This window comes from Uranotaenia lowii, chromosome 3 (assembly GCF_029784155.1).
Source record: "Uranotaenia lowii strain MFRU-FL chromosome 3, ASM2978415v1, whole genome shotgun sequence".
Classification (NCBI taxonomy): Eukaryota; Metazoa; Arthropoda; class Insecta; order Diptera; family Culicidae; genus Uranotaenia; species Uranotaenia lowii.
The window spans coordinates 198,060,450-198,079,409 of record NC_073693.1 but is presented as its reverse complement, the minus strand read 5'-3'; the positions used below and the strand labels follow the sequence as shown (position 1 = coordinate 198,079,409).

Here is an 18,960-nt window from a genome sequence, read left to right as displayed (position 1 = left end):
GAAGAATTTTTGAAGTCTTCCAACCTTTGGGAAATTTACTTGTTGTGATGATTCTGTTGAAAAGATGAGTGACAGGATCTTGTATCAATGGCATTAAGATTTTTATAAATTTCACAGGGATATTGTCAAGTCCTACAGCGTTCGATTTGATGTTCCAAATCGCATTGACGACTTCCCAATTAAACACATTATGAAAAGAAAAACTGTTTCTTGTTTCAGGAAGTACCAGGTTAGCGGGCTCCACGCACGGGACAGTATGATTGCTCAGGAACATTTGGTTGATTTCATCAGGATCATAAGGGCAAGGCTTAGGTGAAGAATCATTACCAACACCTAGACTGCGAACTCGTTTCCAGAGATGTGTTGAGGAAAAACATCCACGTAGATGGCGTGAAACGAATTCGTTTTTCGCCTTAACAATGAGCGAGGTTGCTCGATTCCTAAGTCTTTTGAACTGTTGCCTTTTTTCGGGTTTTGCTATTAGGGGAGCATTTACCCAATCCTTATAGGCAATGTTTCGTTCGTAGATTGCTAAACGCACGGCAGGCGTAAACCAAGGGTTATCATTCTTTCGAGTTCGGCACAAACGTTTTGGAATATGTAGTTCGTGCAATCTTCTAACATGATCAACAATAAAGTCTAACATATTATCGGTGTTCTCCATACTATAAAAGGCTGTCCACGGAATTAATGATCCAAAATCTTTTTTCACTAGCCATTAGTTACTAAATTTATCGCTTAACTAACTTCAACTTAATAAATGCAAGTGTAGTACAGACCATTTTCCACTCTACAGGCTCATGGTATAAGGAATCACTGTGGAAAATGAAACCACCACCCCCGCTGACCGTGTTGTACTCTTTTCTTCCTCAATCGCGTCTTAAGCATTTTAAATATAATTTTTTTTCTAACTATAACTTTTCACAATCTCACGCCTTAACTCCATCAAAACTACCACATTTGCAAATCGCCGTTCACCGCTGAACAACTTAGAATTTTGCATCGTTTGATCAATATTCCATCAATCAAAATACCCGCAAGAGAAAACCGGTCCGCACCGAACGAGACCACTGAGAAGACTGAGCAAACGCTTATTTTTGTCATTCACAATAATTAATAATTTGTCAAATATACTTACCATTGAGCATACTAAGGTCACAAACACTAAACATCTGTTTTGGAATGCTTTTGCCTTTTCCTCTGCCGTTTTGGAAGAATGTGTTCATTTTATTTTCACACTGCAGATTCTTCAACTTATGAAAATGAAAGAAAATTATAAGACATTTAAGAAAAGTTATTTTGGACTCGGTTCATGAGATGTGCCTTAAAAAAGATTTCTTCTGAATGGAGGGTAGACGTGATATTCCTAATCAAAAAATTCTCAGAAAACCTGAATTCTTGAACTCAAAGAAAAAAGTGCACATTTGATATATCTAACCATGTTATATCAAAATAACTGAAAGTTTAAAAAAAAGTTAATCTTAAGTTAAGTTAAATTGTTATCTGATTTTTTCTGGGTATAGTGACAACTGGAAAACTGAAAGATCAATTTTCTTATAGTAGGTAGAGGAAAATAAAAAGCCGCAATTTCACTTGAATCAATACAGTTTATTTTGATCACCTTTGTTTTCTTGGTTTTGATATTCAGACACAATTCACAATACGGTATGTTATTGGTTTTGATCAAGAACGCTTATCATCGTGTGAATCTAATCAAGACTAACTTTTTGTCGTTTTCTGTCCAAGAGAGAAAGTATTTCAATTTAGGTCAAACTTTGTTATCTTCCATCAGTTGTAACATGTTTTTGAAAAAAGTTTTTGCTTCTATTTTCTGTTTGCTCTATTCAATATGAAGGACTACATCTAGATATTGTTGGATCGACAGATTTACATTCATAAAAAATAAACTATTTTCTTTTATTTGCTTCGTCGTTTTATCTATCGCTATTCAAGTTCAAAGTAGTTTTTTCCATCTCTTTTTAGCTAAACTCTAACGTGCAATCCTCGTTAACAATTCCCCGGACAGCTTACTGTGTGGTCCACTTGGTGGCGATCTGTCTATGTCTCAAATCCCGGCTTAAATCTATTGCATTAACTGCGCATTTCCTGCTTAACGGTTGACTATGTAGTTTTCTGTTTCACAATTCACAGCAATCTTTTAATACAGTAGTAGTAATAGTACGCGTAGTAGTTTACACCTAAAACTAAACAACAATGGTCTACAGTTTTGCGTTTTGGTTTTTTTTGTTTTGTTTATAGATTTCGAATAACAGGAAGTTCAACATTAGAATTGTATATGCACTTTTTTGCTAACCAGTTTAAGATATTGTAGTAGTTTCGTATTTTGCTCTTTTGATCAAATATGTTAAGTTCACTTATCCCGAGTAGAGGAAAAGATGAGCCAAATGTCTCGCATTCATATTGCTTCGCGAATTATTGGATTACATTCGAGATCTGTTCTGTCATATCTTATATGTCATATCGTGGTGTGAAATGTAATGAAAGAAAACGGATTAGTAACTGACTGTCTGAAAACCTTTCTCAAATTCAATAGCCAGCATTTTTATGGAAATTAACAATAAAGGCACTGATTACACTGACTAGACACTCGATTTCGATTTTTGGGTGCTCGAAAAACAATGAGCAATATCGATACTAGAGTGCGCTTCGATCGATAATGTAGCCTAGTTGGAGAATTACGCCAGACGTTCGATAAACATTGTTCTATTCAGACTATAAGAACGCTGCTGCAAATAGAAATTTGCTGTATCATTTTCGCTGCTTTTTTTTTACTTTTCAACAAAAAACTGAGCAGTTTTTGAAAAAAGTTTAAATCGTTTAAAATTTATGGCGGAACCAAATACAATCAACAAAACTATTGTTTTATGTATAAAGCAAGCTCAGTGTGTTGAAATTTGCAAACCTGAACAATGAAAAACGTTCTCAAAGGCTTAAACATTTTTTTTATAATGATCATTTTCAAGAAACAAAATTTGATACCTACTCACTGGTCGGTGATTTAATCAGACCAATTTGACATTTGAGCGATTTTTTTAAAAAAATTTTCTGTTCTTCAGCCTTGGCTCGAACGGACTGAACAGGTTGGAGAAGACTTTTTGTTCAAGCTCGAATAACTACCGCGCAATGTCGACGGTAAGTGGCTTCTAGCCAAAAATTTGAAGGAATTTTGTCCTAAGTGCCATGTCAGTATAGTCAGTGATTGGGAATCACACAACAAAACAATTTGTTTGGTTTTACACTAAAACAGAACAGCTCTTGAATGTCCACTCTCTAGTCTAATTCTTCCTTTCGGATATTTGTCTTTATATGTTTGAAAAATTTCGTCTACAGCTCAGAGAGTCACAGATGATCTCTTTTTGATATTAATTCTTTGTTTCGTCTCTTGTTGTTTGATTTTAATTTAATGATTAATGGCATTTCGGTGAATTATACATTCTAATAGGAAGAATTTCAAATGAAAGTAATGAAAATTATAGACGGATAGATTAGATTAGGAAGCATGAAAGGTGTTGAAAATGAGCCAAGAGCGTGATTTGAGAAAACTTCTTGCCGCACAAGACCATTTGTCCCACATCGTATTATTGTCTAGAAGAAGCAAAGTCGATAGGCTGACTTTGCATTGATCTATACAATGATACATGGATGGATCGAAGCACGTGTTTTTCGTACCCCGATCGGACAAAAGGAAATGTACGGCCGGCTCAGATGAAGTTTTCTATTGCGAGAGCTGGTTCGATCGATGTGTAAGCTGTTTTCGGGTGTTCGTTGTTTGCACGGCGACGCTACTACTTTATTGTTTCGCGCACTTTGAGTAACCGTCAACGTCCCTACTTCTTAAGCCATGCACATCAATTAGTGAACTGCATTTTTATTTCCCCATATTTCCCCCCTTTTCTTTGCCAATTGATTTTGTGTTAACAGACAATAATACGATGTGGGACAAATGGTCTTGTGCGGCAAGAAGTTTTCTCAAATCACGCTCTTGGCTCATTTTCAACACCTTTCATGCTTCCTAATCTAATCTATCCGTCTATAATTTTCATTACTTTCATTTGAAATTCTTCCTATTAGAATGTATAATTCACCGAAATGCCATTAATCATTAAATTAAAATCATAAACCAGCGGTGATAAACTGTTAACACAAAATCTCTTGTTGTTTGTAACCATTTTTACGCCTACGGTAGACACTTACGGTAGTGGTTTTTGTTTCTCTTTGAGTTATATCTATCATCGTTGACTTTAAGTAATTATATGCCATCTAAATTTCTCTAAATAGATAACAATTACCACTGGACTGGTTTAGAACATCTGATCGAAATATAACGTTTGCTTCGCGCTGTAGTCTCTTACTGCTATAGTAACTTGACCGAACATAAAGGTTTTATGATACATCGTAAACACGTCATACAGAAAATTGCAAAGATGAGAGAAATTCAAAAATAGGTGCATTATGCTTAAGTTGAACAACAAATTTTTCATTTTATAAAATTACCAAGTTGAAGAGTAGATGAAGATTTAGATTAAGAAATCATACGATCATTTTGAATAAAGCTTGTTTGAAATGAATGAATTTTTAGCTTCAAATAAATTGAGGTCTTTGGTGAGATTTTAGACAGATGAGTAATTTGAAAATCACAAAGGAAGTGGATAGATATAGGGAGGGAAATAGTCTTCAAGAAAAAATCAGATTAAGGATAAAAAATGCATATTCAGAATTCAGACTAATAAATTCGAATTAGGATTAAGAAATCACAATCACGCTTACGAGTATCATTCGAATGCTAAAGGGTTTGTTGAGTGGGAAAAAATACACCTGACCATAAAATGTCTTCAAAACGTGTAAAATACATCTATATATAAAAATAAGAACAGAACCTGTCGACATTCATGTAATTTTGTAACCATCACAATCGGTATAAACTTGATTTTTCTAAACACTCCGATTCGATTTCATCAATCCATTCGGCTATTCGTTAAGGTATCAAAGTTTCATTCACAATTATAGTACAACTTGTAAAATATTAACATCATTCTGTTTATCTAATTCTTTTGGGCCCCGAAAACGATACTGTATTCAACATTGAGAATTTTTTGGTTAATTTTTGTATGGCTAGGTTTTGTTGTTTGTTTTTTTTTCTCTATACATGTTTCACTTTCTATCTTTGTTATCTAAACTATCAACTGTTTTTGCTCAAGTAGTGTTTATTTGCAATGAGATTCATTGTTCATAAATTCCAAGTAAAATTTGCTAGCATCTAACACGAGATTGTTGAAAAACAGAATTAATTTTTTTTATTCCAGTATAATTTATCTCGACTTAAAATTGAATTTTTAAAAGAAAATTCTTAAGTCAAATTTGTTAAGTGATATTATTTTCAAACTTCAAAACAATTTAAGCCGTCCTTTCAAAATTTGACATTTCACAGTGTATTCTTTTCTAATTTATACAAAAGACTAAACGAGGTTTCACAAGACTATAGGGGCAGAGACGAACTAGCCAAAGGCTGAAGGTCTCTTAAAATAAAGAAAAAAAACTAAAGGGGAGCTTTTGGATGAATCCTGATAGAGGAATGCCTCCTTTATGATGTGTTAAAATTTTAGTTGTATTTTAATTTTCGTTTAGAAGACAAAAAGGATATCATGCATATGTGAGATAAGGCCTGTTCTCGAAAAATGCATCACTTTTTTGTGATCAACATGGGTGAAATTGACTAAAATTTTAAGCTAAATAAGTTTGAGATAACCCCCACACAAGAAGATTTGTTTTTACAGGTTTGGAACAACCAAACCAACCAAATTTAATGAATTAATAAACGAACACAATGACAGCAGTTAGGACAAAACTCGTGGATAACTAGGTTGACACTGCAAAAAAAACGAAAACGCTAATAGTTAGCCATTTTTGGTCATACTTTTGACGTAATGTGGCCATCAAGGGTTGCAATGGATGTATGAGAAAAATTTCATGATCGAATTTTGAAAATCGATTATATATCTAGCTTGTAGAGGTTCTAGTGCTTAGCCATCTTTTAATTTCATCATTTGCCACGCGGTGACAATCGTAATTGTCCCATTTTGTAAACGGGCTTGTTTCGGAAAACAAGTTTCTGGAAAGAGAAAATTCGAAACTAAGTATAAGGCTAATTATCGGCCGAAGCTGCGGGATCTGATCTACCATCAATTAGGTTTCAACACACAAGCCAGGGAACCACAAACAATAATAACAATAATCCCTGAAAAAGTTTGGATGAAACCGATTCAATCTTACAAGGCAGTTTCAGATCTACAGGCAAAACAATCTGACCCGAGATCGTCCTTTAATTTATGCGGATAAGGGACAAAATCGTCCCGATCGCAGATAAAAATATTAAGTAATAAGCCCACCCATATTCTCTAGCGATTATTATACCTGTTGGACAAACGAAGTGTTTTTCGCACTTTCTGGCGAAAAAATCGCGTTTTTCGGACTGGCGAGCCGACAAAAGTAGCCTTTTCACCACCCACGCGGGGGAAAAACCGAAAACTTAAACGAAAATTAAATGATTTATTTGGCGCAAAATCGCTAGGAAATTTTGCGAAAAACCAAGCGTCTCCACCTAAATGCACTGCTAGTTAGGAGTTTTGAAAGAGGGGGAAAATTTATTAGGCCTAACCGTATAATGTAAAAACAACATGACACACTTGAAACGCACAACAATAAATCTATTGTAAGCAGAACTATTGTAAGCAGAAAGCGAATACTTGATAGTCTGATTGGGGTAATTGGAAAGGGAGTCACACGCTGTTCGTTGTTCGGTATTCATTGCTTATTTCTTTTACTGCAGAATTTGGCCGCGAACCCAATCGATTTCTTTCTCTTCTGGTCCAGGTAAAGGGGTTTGGTCTCGTCCGATGATTAGCACCCCTAACTTGCTTTGGTAACGAACAGCTAACTCCAATTTCCACGGATTTATCCCGGGTTTTGTCTCGACTTCGGGGCGGCCCTTAGGGGTCGAAGTACAGATCCCTTTTTATAGTCCCTTCCGCTTCTTTCCTAAAATCGGGAATCTAAAGGAGCTCGCGATCGAGTCTCATCAACTGGGCAAGATAAGAAAGGGTAGGTGGTCTTCCAAACGGAAGTGGCGCTTAAGCCACCTGCTTAAAACCAGAAGCGTGTCGGGCCTCTCGTTATACAGTTTCAGATTTACAGGCGAAACAATCTGTTCCAAGATCGTCCTTTAATTTTTGCGGATAAGGGACGAAATCGTCCTGATCACAGATAAAAAATATAAAGTGTCTAGCTTTATCATAGACAAAGCTTTACTCTAATATTACGTCAATATTTAATTTAGCTGTAAATTCTATTAAATTCCACTCACAAAATCAAAAACATTACACAAAAGAATGTAGGGCATTTTTTCGAATAAAGAAGACCTTAGTGCAGTTGAAACATGTGATTTAAACGCTCACTGTGGCTAGTCCTTTAAGGCTTTAAATATAACCGTTATTGAGAACCTCCGCAATCTGTCAAATAACGGGTTATTTTGTCGGTTCAATATTACCCCTTATTTCTAAAAGCTCGATACTTTTAAAAATTGTGAAAATGTCATAAAAATGTATTTAAGCTTGAAATTTTTCAACATTTTAATAAATAGAAAAATAAACAAGTCATTTGAGTATAAATTATTTCCTAGCAAACAAACATTCCATTAACAGTTCCTGTAAACGGCCACCATGCCACAGGGGTCAAAAATGCGATAAATGTGATCGTTGCTTATAATTTTTTTGTTTTACATTTGATCTTCGTTTTCGAAGAAGTTTTACAGTAGGATGAGCTCTATGAGAAAATGTTTTATGAAACTTTTAGACCGTAGACCCAATCACTTTGCTGTTTCCAACTTACTTATTCAAAATACAAATTTATGAAATTTGACTTGAACGTCGAGTTTCTAAAACATTCATCTTTTGAGTTGTAAAGTTGTTTTTTTTTTTCTGGAAATTTTAGAATCTTCAAACATTCTACAAAGTTGTTTAAATAATAAAATACATATTTGATGAATATTGTAAGTTAGTTAATTGTAAGCTTTTAGAGCAATATTGAGAAAATGCATAAAAATAGTGCTATTTCATCCTCAAGTTTACAAATAATTGGTAACTTTCCGCAGTTTGCACTATATGCAAATCGATCATCAAGGTTTTGTCTATGGGAGACTGTAAAAATTGTGTGTATCCATTTGTATTCAAGCGAGTTAGCTATTTTCAAGGAATCTAGAGGACAAATTCCAAGTGTGTTTAAACTGACAATTAGCAACCGTTTTTATTTTGCTTAAACTTTAGCCAAATCATTCTCTCGCTCGCGTATGACGTTTTTAAGCCTCCATTAACGAACCTTACTATCTATCTTTTCGCTTAGAATACAATATATTTGACTAGATTGATTTTCGGTCAGCTAATTTTAAATGCAAAAAAAAAATGACCTCTAGATTCCTTGAAAATAGCTAACTTTAATCATTTATAAAGATACAAAATAAACAACATAACGTTGTAAACTCCATGTTTTTATAACGTTGAAACCTGCCTTATTCTTATGCAGCCGAAAAATGAACCGAACTCATCCGAACTAGAAAGATACAGGTGTTCGAAAACAGCTATTTTTTCTTAGTTTTTCCAATCTAATTCGTTTCAGTCTAAATATTTTTATTAAGTGTGTTCGACAAAACTGTTTGATTTTGAGTGACTCAAAACTCTTTTAAACATATTTTGCTTGAATAAGCTCGGCCTGAAAAGATATCGTTAAAATGCTGAAAGTTTTGACCAAAAAAATATTTTTTTATTTTGAACCCTTCTAACTTTTTTGAGTTAGCTTCTACGAAGTTGACGTTTCCAACAAAATTACTAAATTTTTTACAATCTAAAAACTTGCCAAAGACATAATTGCTCTAAAATGAAAATTACAAAAAATAATTTTTCTATCTTACTGCTAGGTGATTGAATCAATTTTTTCAAAATCTCATTTTAAAGTGCTTTTAATGTAGGTAAAATGTCCCGAAGACACTAAGGGTCTAAAACGCTCCATTTTGGCGTAAACAATTTGAACACCTTTTTACATCGTTTTCCCCTGTGTGAAACGATCTAAAAGTTAGTTTTTTATCTCACTTATAGGGGAAACAATAGAAAAATTCTTAACTTTTTCTTATACATTAAAAAAAAGCATAGTAAAACTCCGTGGTTTAAATGAACAACGAGCAACCATATTTTTGAGCCAAATATGTTTGTTGTTCAAAATACCAAACGCACCATGTGCTGAATTTTGCTGCCCATATTAAATTCGACTGTGTTTTAGTAAAATTGTCAATGAAAGGATGCATTGTTTTACTTCGTGCGTACTAAAATTGATATGTTTCATGATAAAAGTGGTATGTGTTATGATGAAAAATAAAAATTCACACTTCCGACAAACGCCGGCCATTGTTACTGTGTTCTCCCGATGCTCTGGAAAGATTTTTCGAAGTTATTGAATTTAAATGCAGCCCTAAATTTATTTGTTTACCCACGGGATTTATGCTTAATGATCGTTAATTAGTATAAACCAAAGGACTGAAGCAACTGTCAAATCACATACAAACGGACCGTACCGACTTTTTGGAACCACAACGTCAGTTTCCCTTTGATTTCAATGGCATTTTGGTACCAAAACGTCAGTGCGGTACTGAAATGTCAGTTCGGAAATCTCCTTCTAAACAACAAGAATTTTTACCATACTAAAATTATCTTACGCACTGATGTTTTTGAGTCAAATGTGTTTTGTTCTTCACAATGTCTAAATTACTATGCAACTAGAAATTATAATGAAATTATCGTATTATAGTGTTTTCTACGACAAATATTGAGAGTTGTCGAAAATTACCAGGTACATAGCAATTGCATCAATGTTTCATGCGCACTTTTACTAAATCAATGTTATACTATGCCGTGGTTGAAAATACTATAACGCAGAAATAGTAAGATTATCATGACAACATTTTTGAAATAGCCACACAATTTTTCACCGTGTAGAACTCATTCTACTGTGAAACTCCTTCGAAGACACCTAGAAGATAAATTGTAGAGATGTACCGAATATTCGGCGCCGAATGCTGGCAAAAAACCGTTAAGCCGAATATTCGGCTCACCGAATAGTTGAGCTAGGTATTCGGCCGAATAGGCCGAATATTTATGTTTTAAATTTTTTACAAAAATTGACTTCTCAAATTTTTCAAGAAATGTTGGATAATTTATGAAATATCCAAAAGTATTGTTGAAAAACCTTCAAAATCATCATAAACTTATGGTTTCAGTTGAACATTTTGATGTATTCGTGTATTTTTCACTGTAGATAGCTTCATACTTTGATTATCGTTAAAGCAAATAAAGAATTCGAGAATAGTTAAATCTGACCGGCATAGCCACAATTTTTTTAAACTTTCCGGATTTTACCCGGGTTCATTCAGATTTTTTCCGAATCAAATAAAAAAAATCAAATACCTCTTTGAAAATTTTGAAATTTTCTGTTACTAATCGATTTTTTGGAGTAAATCTATTCGTTTGATACCATTTGAACACTGCTGTTGTAATTCGATGAAAACTTTAAATTTCAAGTAATTTTATTTCTTTTTCCTCTTGTATGATTGAGAATAATACATTTTCCCTTTTTTCACAAGTTTTCAAAAAAAAAATCGTTCGTTTCGTAGAAAGTATTGTATGCTTAAGGTTGAAGATCATCGTTCTTTTCGGCAACTATTTTGATGACATCTTGCAAAAATTAGACATTTATCTAATTCGATATAAAAAAACGCTAATAGGTTAATCACCTGTTTTGACATGTTTTGTCCAATATTTCACTGGAATCCAATACCTTTTGAGATAAACGTCCTAGAAGCGACAAGTCATCTGATGTCCTTTCAGCTAATGACATTTTGAAAATCAAAGAGACCTCTATTTAAAAAAGATTGGATACATCTGGTTAGAAATAATCGACTTAAAAACATGAGGACATTAAGATGGCAGAAATAGCAAATTTTTATTAGAAAAAGCAGTAGAAATAGAAGTATTTCTATTGAAAACTCAACAGAATATTCGACCGAATATTTGTTTGGCCGAATAGTTGAAAAGGTCAATATTCGGTATTTGGCCGTTCGCCGAATACCACTATTCGGTACATCTCTAATAAATTGTTAACAAAAAAGTTACAAGCAACGATCACGTTTTTCACATTTTTGACCACTGTGCATACGCAAGTTTTTCAAGTAAGGAGTACTTATGATTTGAGGAATAAGGGGTTATTTTCATCCACTAGAAGTGTTATCAGGCTGAGTTCCCCTTAAAACGGGTTAATAGGTTTTATCCGAAAAAAGAAGTTCTTCCAGTCTTAATGAATATCTGGTCAAAAGTATTCGTTAGGTGATAGTGTCAAGTAAACATGTATTGTAAAAACGCTTCAAATTTTCAGATTAAAATTTCTGTTTGTCTGAAAACAACATACAGATAAACACTGTGAAATGTCTTTCAAATTTTATTGAAATGGTACCTACTCTGAAGGTCACAACAAAATTTTTATTCTCATTAATTTCAAAGCTAAATCAAAATTGTTCCAAAAATAATTCCAATCTCAGATATAGATGCATTTTGTTCTTTATTTTCAACAACGATAAGAGCTTGATCGAGTTTCGATTGCAGTAAAGATTTTTGATTTTTTTTTATTCTTGGTTTTTGTTGTGGTTGTGTGTGGGCTAAGGGAACTGCATACAAACAACTGTATACAAAGTTGCGTCGCTGCCGCCGCCAGTCAAAACTTGCTAGAAAATCTGTACGTTTTTTTTTTTACGTTCGTGTTGTTTAAAGCTAGTCGTTCCAAATAGTGGTAGCTGAAGTTGTTCAACAATTTGCTAAATAGTTTGATGCATATGTGTAGATTCATCATAATTAGGGATGCCTAGTAGGTCAAACCTTGCTTGGAGACCGTGTACCAGGCCTTGACCTTGACCAGGGTGGGAAGTTCCCGGGATGTTGGTGGACAGTCGGACATCTCTAACGGGCGGCATTGTCCGGTGGCTAGTGGGGTAATGGTGGCAATTCCGCCCGTCATCTGCGGTGGATACTCACTGGTGCAGTAGTATCCGGTCGCGGGTGCTGAGGATTGCGAAGTTCTCCGAGGGTTGTTGCTAGTAGCGGTTCCGGGTGGACCCGCGGCCTGGACGTACGGAAGCCTTGCTGCTGTCGATTGCTGTTGATACGTATCGAGGGGAATGTGGTAGTGTTTGAGCTGATGGTGATCACGATGATGGTGCAGATGATGGTACCGGAAGCTGTTGGACTTTTGCTTCGAGCGGCCGTTCATCAGGATTGATTGCTTACGATTGCTTGCACGGGCTGATTTATTTGGCGGATTATTGTTGCTGCTGCTGGTGATATTACTGTTGGCTGACGAATGTGATTTAGGAACACGGGTAGTCTTGAGGATGTCTTCCGTCCGTCCCCCGTTGCATGTATCTGGATAAAAAGTGAATAAAACAACATTGTGTAACTATCGGGTACAAAACAAGATTTACTCAGGGTAGGACGGATCGAATTTTAAATTCAGGTTGTACTCCAGTCGTCCAGTCGCGCACCGCCAATGTCATTACTTGACTTGAACTGGTATTAAATAACCTTTCTTGTAAATATAATTTAGTTAAAGTTAAAAGTCTTTGAAAGTTGAAAGTTACAGGTTGAAAGAATCTGAAAAATATTTTAACACGTTCACTGCCTAGCGCATTTTGGTACCTAGTTGGTAGATTTACTTGCAGACCCCAAGAAATTTCCAGAGTGTGAATGTAAAGAGAGAGAACTCCAAGATTTCTAACGCGTGGCGCACCTGAGCGCTTCAATAAGAGAGCGTCTCCAGTTTTTATGTGACAGCCCACCCAGGAATTTCTAACACAAACACAAACGTCATTCATATTCGGTTCCATGGCGACAAAGGCGACAAACGTGTTAACCTTCCAAGTCGTTCGGGTCAACATGACCCAAAGCGCACATTCAAATCATCATAACTCTTCGAGAAAAAAACGCAAAAAATTGATTTTAAAAACCTCCCTGGGGAATCACGAAATACACAATCTGTAGTACCAGGCAACTTCCTGTGACGACCGGAAGTGCTCCCTTAAAAAAATCCGTAATTAGGCTGTTCGAGTCTATACGACCCGAGAGTTTGCGTATATTCCCCTGGACGCAAATATTGACCGATTTCGATGAATTTAAATTCATTGTATAGATAATTTATTCTAGTTTCTCAATATCGAAAAAATAAGTCGAAATATTTTACGAGATCACCAGTAACTGATTCCGAATGAAAAAAGTTCCGAAAAAGAGCTCTTTTTAGAATGCTTATAACTTATCAATTCTGATAATAGAAAATGCAAATGCAAATGTTGCTAAAAATTCTTCCAACACTACATAAAAAGTTAAAAGGTCTCTAATAAAAAAAAAACTACATAAAAAGTATGTCAATCGAAAGAGGAGATTCATATGAATCTCTAGGTGTATAAAAAGTGACCAATTTGAATTGAAATTTTAGAGAAATCACGCTATTAAAATCCCGTAAACCCATCGGCACGAGGGGGAGATTGAAAAATGACAAAAAAGATGTGAGTTTCATTACAATATACTGAAGAACTGAAATTTTTGAGGAACCAACTATGTTCTATGAAAATAATGATAAAGTTAACGAAAAAAAACTTAAGTTTGAATTTAGAGAATCGGTCCATTAGTAAACGAGATACAGCAATGCAAAGCCAAAAATGGATGACTTTTTTGAAGTAATAATTTTTTCTACCGGAAGTTCCGGGATAGCGGCAAAAACTTCCTTTGGATCACCAAAAACTTATACATCCATGGATAGATTTATTCTTGACAGTTTCAAATATTATAAAATCAGCGCAAAATTTGGAACCTGTCATAAGTTATAAGCACATTATATGCCTCTGCATTTTCTATTATCTGGATTTATAAGTTATAAGCATTCTAAAAACTCTTTTTCGGAACTTTTTTCATTCGGAATCAGCTACTGGTGATCTCGTAAAATATTTCGACTAATTTTTTAAATATTGAGAAACTAGAATAAATTATCTATACAATGAATTAAAATTCATCGAAATCGGTCAATATTTGCGGCCAGGAGAACGTACGTAAACTACAGGTCCAATTTATCTAAATTTTTGGACTTAATTTTTTACTAAGGGGTGTTTCAAATATAACGTAACGCAATTTTCGATCATTTTCGACCCATAACAAGTTGCTTTAATCCTCCCTGCTAAACGCGTTACGTAATATTCGAATAGCCCTTTCTAACTTTCCTTTGCGGTTAGGGTCATAGTCAGAGTATCAGAGTCACCCAGAAAAAAAGAAAATACATTTAGCCCGTTAAGGGTAATATAGATCCGGATTACTGTCTTGGATCTAAAATAAATACAACTGAACGGATTTTCATAAACTGTGCCATGCTGATTGATATGATTTTAGATAGATTAAGAGCTCATATTTAAGCAATAAAAGTGCTTGGTTTTAAAGACCACAGTTGTTTTTTTTTAATGTTCCTGTAAAGTTTTCAAACTATGATTTCATAACTATAATTTAATGGAATTTTGATTGAAAAAATTGCTTTTCTGTTCAATAACATTTTTTTTCTAAAGTGATAAATTTATTTTAAAGAGACTGATGGGGTGACCAATTTGAAAACTAAGTCATTTCAAATTTCAACATATGGTGTGAAGTACCTATATCGATTTTTTTTATTTAGAAGAGCCGTGTTTTGGTTTGCAATTTGGTGGCTTTTGAGTGATTACCTAATCGATATTGCATGGAAATTTGTTTTCCAAATCCAAATCTATCATCATAAACAATGTTCCGAAAATCACTCAATTCTAATGAACGACACTGAAACGTTTTCAACAGTTTAGTTTCTTGTTTTACTCAATCACTTTTCTTGTTCACTCACTCGATCACCGATCGACGATCGAATGCTGCCTGCCTGATTTATCCACCGATGCAAGGCCGCATTGATTGAATTTGAGTGAGTGAGTGGCCTTTTGAATTGGATCATGTAGGTATCAGTAAGTACCTTACTCACTTCCGAATCAGTAGTAATCGGTAGTAAGCTTGAGTAATCGACGTTGATACGAATCAGCTCTCGCTTTTGAATCTTGTTTACATTGATCTCGCATAGTCGCTCTGCCGACTCTCCAGGGAACTACAGGCAGTAGTATTCGGGTTTGATTTTTTTTAAAACTACGTTTCCAGTTTCTCCGTGAGCGTTTTCTCCGAGGGATTTTTGGAACATCGATCATAAACCATATTTTTGTTATAAAGGGTGTTCGGATCAAAAAGTGGTCTAACTAAATTGCGTGTAGGGTAAAAGTTCATATAACGCCCCGTGTGGCTAATACGCGCCACCCTTGTTTTGAAGAATCTGAAGCATTTCAAGCCTGCAAAATATTACCAATTTGTTCTAAATGCTGTGATTGGTCATGGCAAGTATGAATTTTTCCTTAAAATGCTCCTGTGTCGTGATAATTTCACAATTAAGGTTTTTCCTCATTTCGATCTAAATTTTAAAACACTTTCAATAAGGTGTCACCAAGCAGAGAAAAACGAATAACACAATATTTTCTAACACATCGATAGAGCAGAATCTAAACTACGATTTAATGCTAAAAAATTATACCGAACTCGCTATGGTATGCTTTTTATGGGTATGTTTTATCACGGCCCATGCGCTCGTTATAACGCGCCAATCGTAGTAGGTTGAAAATAGCAATAATTAACAGTATTGTTGATATTAGTAAATTTATGACAAAAAATATGTAAAAAACGCATCATTTTTATTGGCGCAAATAGTGTTTTTATTGATTTTTAAGACTGAATTATGACATTTAAAAAAATCTTGTTTCTCTGGACTTTGAATGTCAATTTAAATGAAATATTTTGAGTGGTTGTTTACCAAAATCGGTTGAAAATTGTAAATGTTATGGTTACTATCCCATAACATAACATAACATTTTTTTTTGCATTTTTTAATAACTTATCAAACCGCAGTTTACTTATCTTAATATAGGAAGAATTAAACATGATAAATCTAACTCACTCCAAGTTAAAATTTATCATTAGCTTACCAGAAGTTACTTGCTAATTTTCAGAACTGCTTGAGTTTCAAGCGTGAATGCTATGTTATGCTATTTTGCTCAAAAGGAACAAAAAATACTATAGTTTTTCATTGAAACCTTTTTTACTCACCTGCCGATTGCTTTTCAGGAAAAATTTTCTCTGTGCCTAAATTAGGATAAATATTTTATCGCAAGACTGCAACACGATTGGACTTAACACAAAAATGTTTTGCGGTTCAAAGATTGTTTTTTGGCCGAAAATAGTCGTATAGAGCGCAATGCGCCAGTTAAATGTACTCATTGTGTATAACACGACAATTTGCGGCCAAAATACAATCTTTGAACCGCAATAGCTTTTTTGTTTCAAGTTCAATCGTGTTGCAGTCCTAGGGTAAAATATTTATCTTAGTTTAGGCTTTAAGAAAATTATCCAGCAAAAGCAATCGGCCGGTAAAGAAAAAAAAAATTATTAATGAAAAATCATTATGTTATGCTCCTTTCGAGCAAAATACCTTTAAGTCGCATTCACTTGAAATCTTTGTTTTAAAATGAAATTTTAAGTCCAGAGAAAATAGATTTTTTTAAATGTCACCATCGAGTCTTTAAATTTTCGATAAAACAAAATTTTCTCTAATAATGAGTTTTATTTTTAATTTCTTCTATCTTGAGTTTACCAAAATAAACAATATGTACTGTTGATCATACGCAAAAAATAAGTTCAAATGATCGGTAGAAAATTTTTCCCCTTCAATATGCAAAAAAGATATTTCAAATTCATGTTCTGCAGTCCAAGATAATATTTACTTAAGTACAAGTTTTTTTTTCAATAATTTGGAGCATAATTAAAAAACTGTTCTACTGAGATTATTTTTTGAATATCATTTCCGGGTTCAGCGCACGATTTTTACATCAAAAATATAGGTCGGTTAATTAAGTTCACGGTTTAAAAAAGAAATGTTAATCTAGTGTGATAATTATTTTTTCAGCAATGATTGTTTTTAGTTGGTTTTAGAGGGTTCAAAAATTCCATGAACGTACTCTCGTTATTTACGATTTACTTTTGGCCTCTCTTTCGTGATTTTTGATGGAAACAAATTTGAAATTTTCCACTTTCTAAATCAAGTTTGCACAGCTCAGTTAATTGGGGCAAGCAACAAAATATTTATGGGCTGATTTTTCATTCGATGATTAAATTATGCAAGTGTGTACTTGGTTGTCCCAAAATTGAACTATGTCTGGGATTCTGAAGGCTCAACCTTCGAATGATAAGTAGTTAAGGGTGTAAGAAACAAACTTTTATATGGCGGTGACACAGAAAAATGAATACCATTTTATCGACAATATTCTCAGATCTGAAAAAAGTCCCGAACCTTTTTTTTTAATTTCTTTTTAATGTGAGTTTTAAACTATTTGAAATTAAATTTGTTGATACTGTTTAGTGACACGCATGGGCGAACGATACTAAATTTATGAGTTCCGATCACATCAGTCGATGTTTTTGGCTTATAATTTCGTTTCATCATTGGGATCAACATGTGATCCGTTGATATGTTATCAAATAAATAAATTAACAATGTGTTCGAGAAGCGATTACTTAACCGCTCGTTTCCGTCATTATTTGCATTTTTAATATTCATACCGAGACGAATAGTACCATATCAGATCAAAGGCATGACCTGGAGAAATCGATCCAGATTTTTTTTTCACGAACAAAATATTATATGAGGTTGAAAAATATTCAAATCGTTTAAATAGGGTGAATTGGTTCGATTCGATTGCGATGTGGAATATTTTGACAAACGAATTGACTATCCGCGAGATTAAGATTTTTTTTTCTGTTCCACTGGATCCAGAACCCCATTTCGTTGAAATATTCAAGCACACTTACATTCCGGCGGCTGCTGTCTGTGGCCGTGCAAACTGTCGGTGGTATCAGCATTATCATCGCATTGGCCTACGACGAACGCCGGCAGGGAATGCAGCTTCTCCGAAGGTCATATGGCTGAGTCGAAAATCCCCATCGAATCCGAGATGAGCTTATCCTTCCGGCAGCAGTCCAGGAACTCTTCTATCGTTATCACCCCGTCGTGGTTGGCGTCCATTTTCTGCAGGAAGGGAAAGAGAGTTGGAGGTTTGGGAAATCATTTTTCTTTTATGTATCGAACGAAACAAAGTCACTACACTATGAGCGGTTCTTTAAAGCGTTTCGAATCCGAGAAAAGTATTTTTAAGACTACGTAGTTTAAGGTGAGTTAAGAGTACACTTAATAAATTGCTTATCGGAAATTTTACGGATATCGTTAGTAGACTAATAGAAATAAATATCAAACCAAATGTTTATTCCTATGATATCTGAATTTAAAATTTCACCAAAACTACACAGGATATTCGTTACTCAGCCTTAAGGCCACCTTCCAGTAACACATAACCATATACCTACATAAGTATGCATAATATACCTCAAATATTTGCTCGACCTTGCTTTTGATCAGGGTCTCATCGGAACCGCCATCCTCCCGGGCGCCCATCAGTTCATAAACGGCGGTCACTATGTCAGTCATTTCCTCTCGGGTTATTTTCCCATCGTGGTTGATGTCGTACAGCGAAAAGGTCCAGCTGAGCTTCTCCTCAAGCGAACCCCGGGACAGTATAGAAAGACCCTGTACAAAGTTCTGCGGAAAAAGGGAGAAAAAAAATCAGATGGGTTGAGACTACGTAGATACTAAATGGAGGAGTTGGAAGAAAATGCGGGAAATTTCTACTCAATCGGAATTGCTGAA

General features: G+C 34.6%; 1 protein-coding gene across 6 annotated transcripts in view; it reads right to left on the bottom strand.

Moving 5' to 3' along the window:
• Positions 1–1,587: 1,587 nt before the first annotated feature.
• Positions 1,588–18,960, bottom strand: part of LOC129755218 (Kv channel-interacting protein 4) — a 181,809-nt gene continuing 164,436 nt past the window's right edge. For all 6 annotated transcript variants that reach the window (XM_055751601.1, XM_055751602.1, XM_055751603.1 and 3 more), the window contains 3 exons: positions 18,640–18,852; positions 18,069–18,285; positions 1,588–12,530 (listed from right to left, as the gene is read on the bottom strand). In XM_055751601.1, the coding sequence (XP_055607576.1) occupies positions 18,175–18,285; positions 18,640–18,852 (324 nt within the window). In that variant the 3' untranslated portion in view covers positions 1,588–12,530; positions 18,069–18,174. The remainder of the gene's footprint in view (positions 12,531–18,068; positions 18,286–18,639; positions 18,853–18,960) is intronic.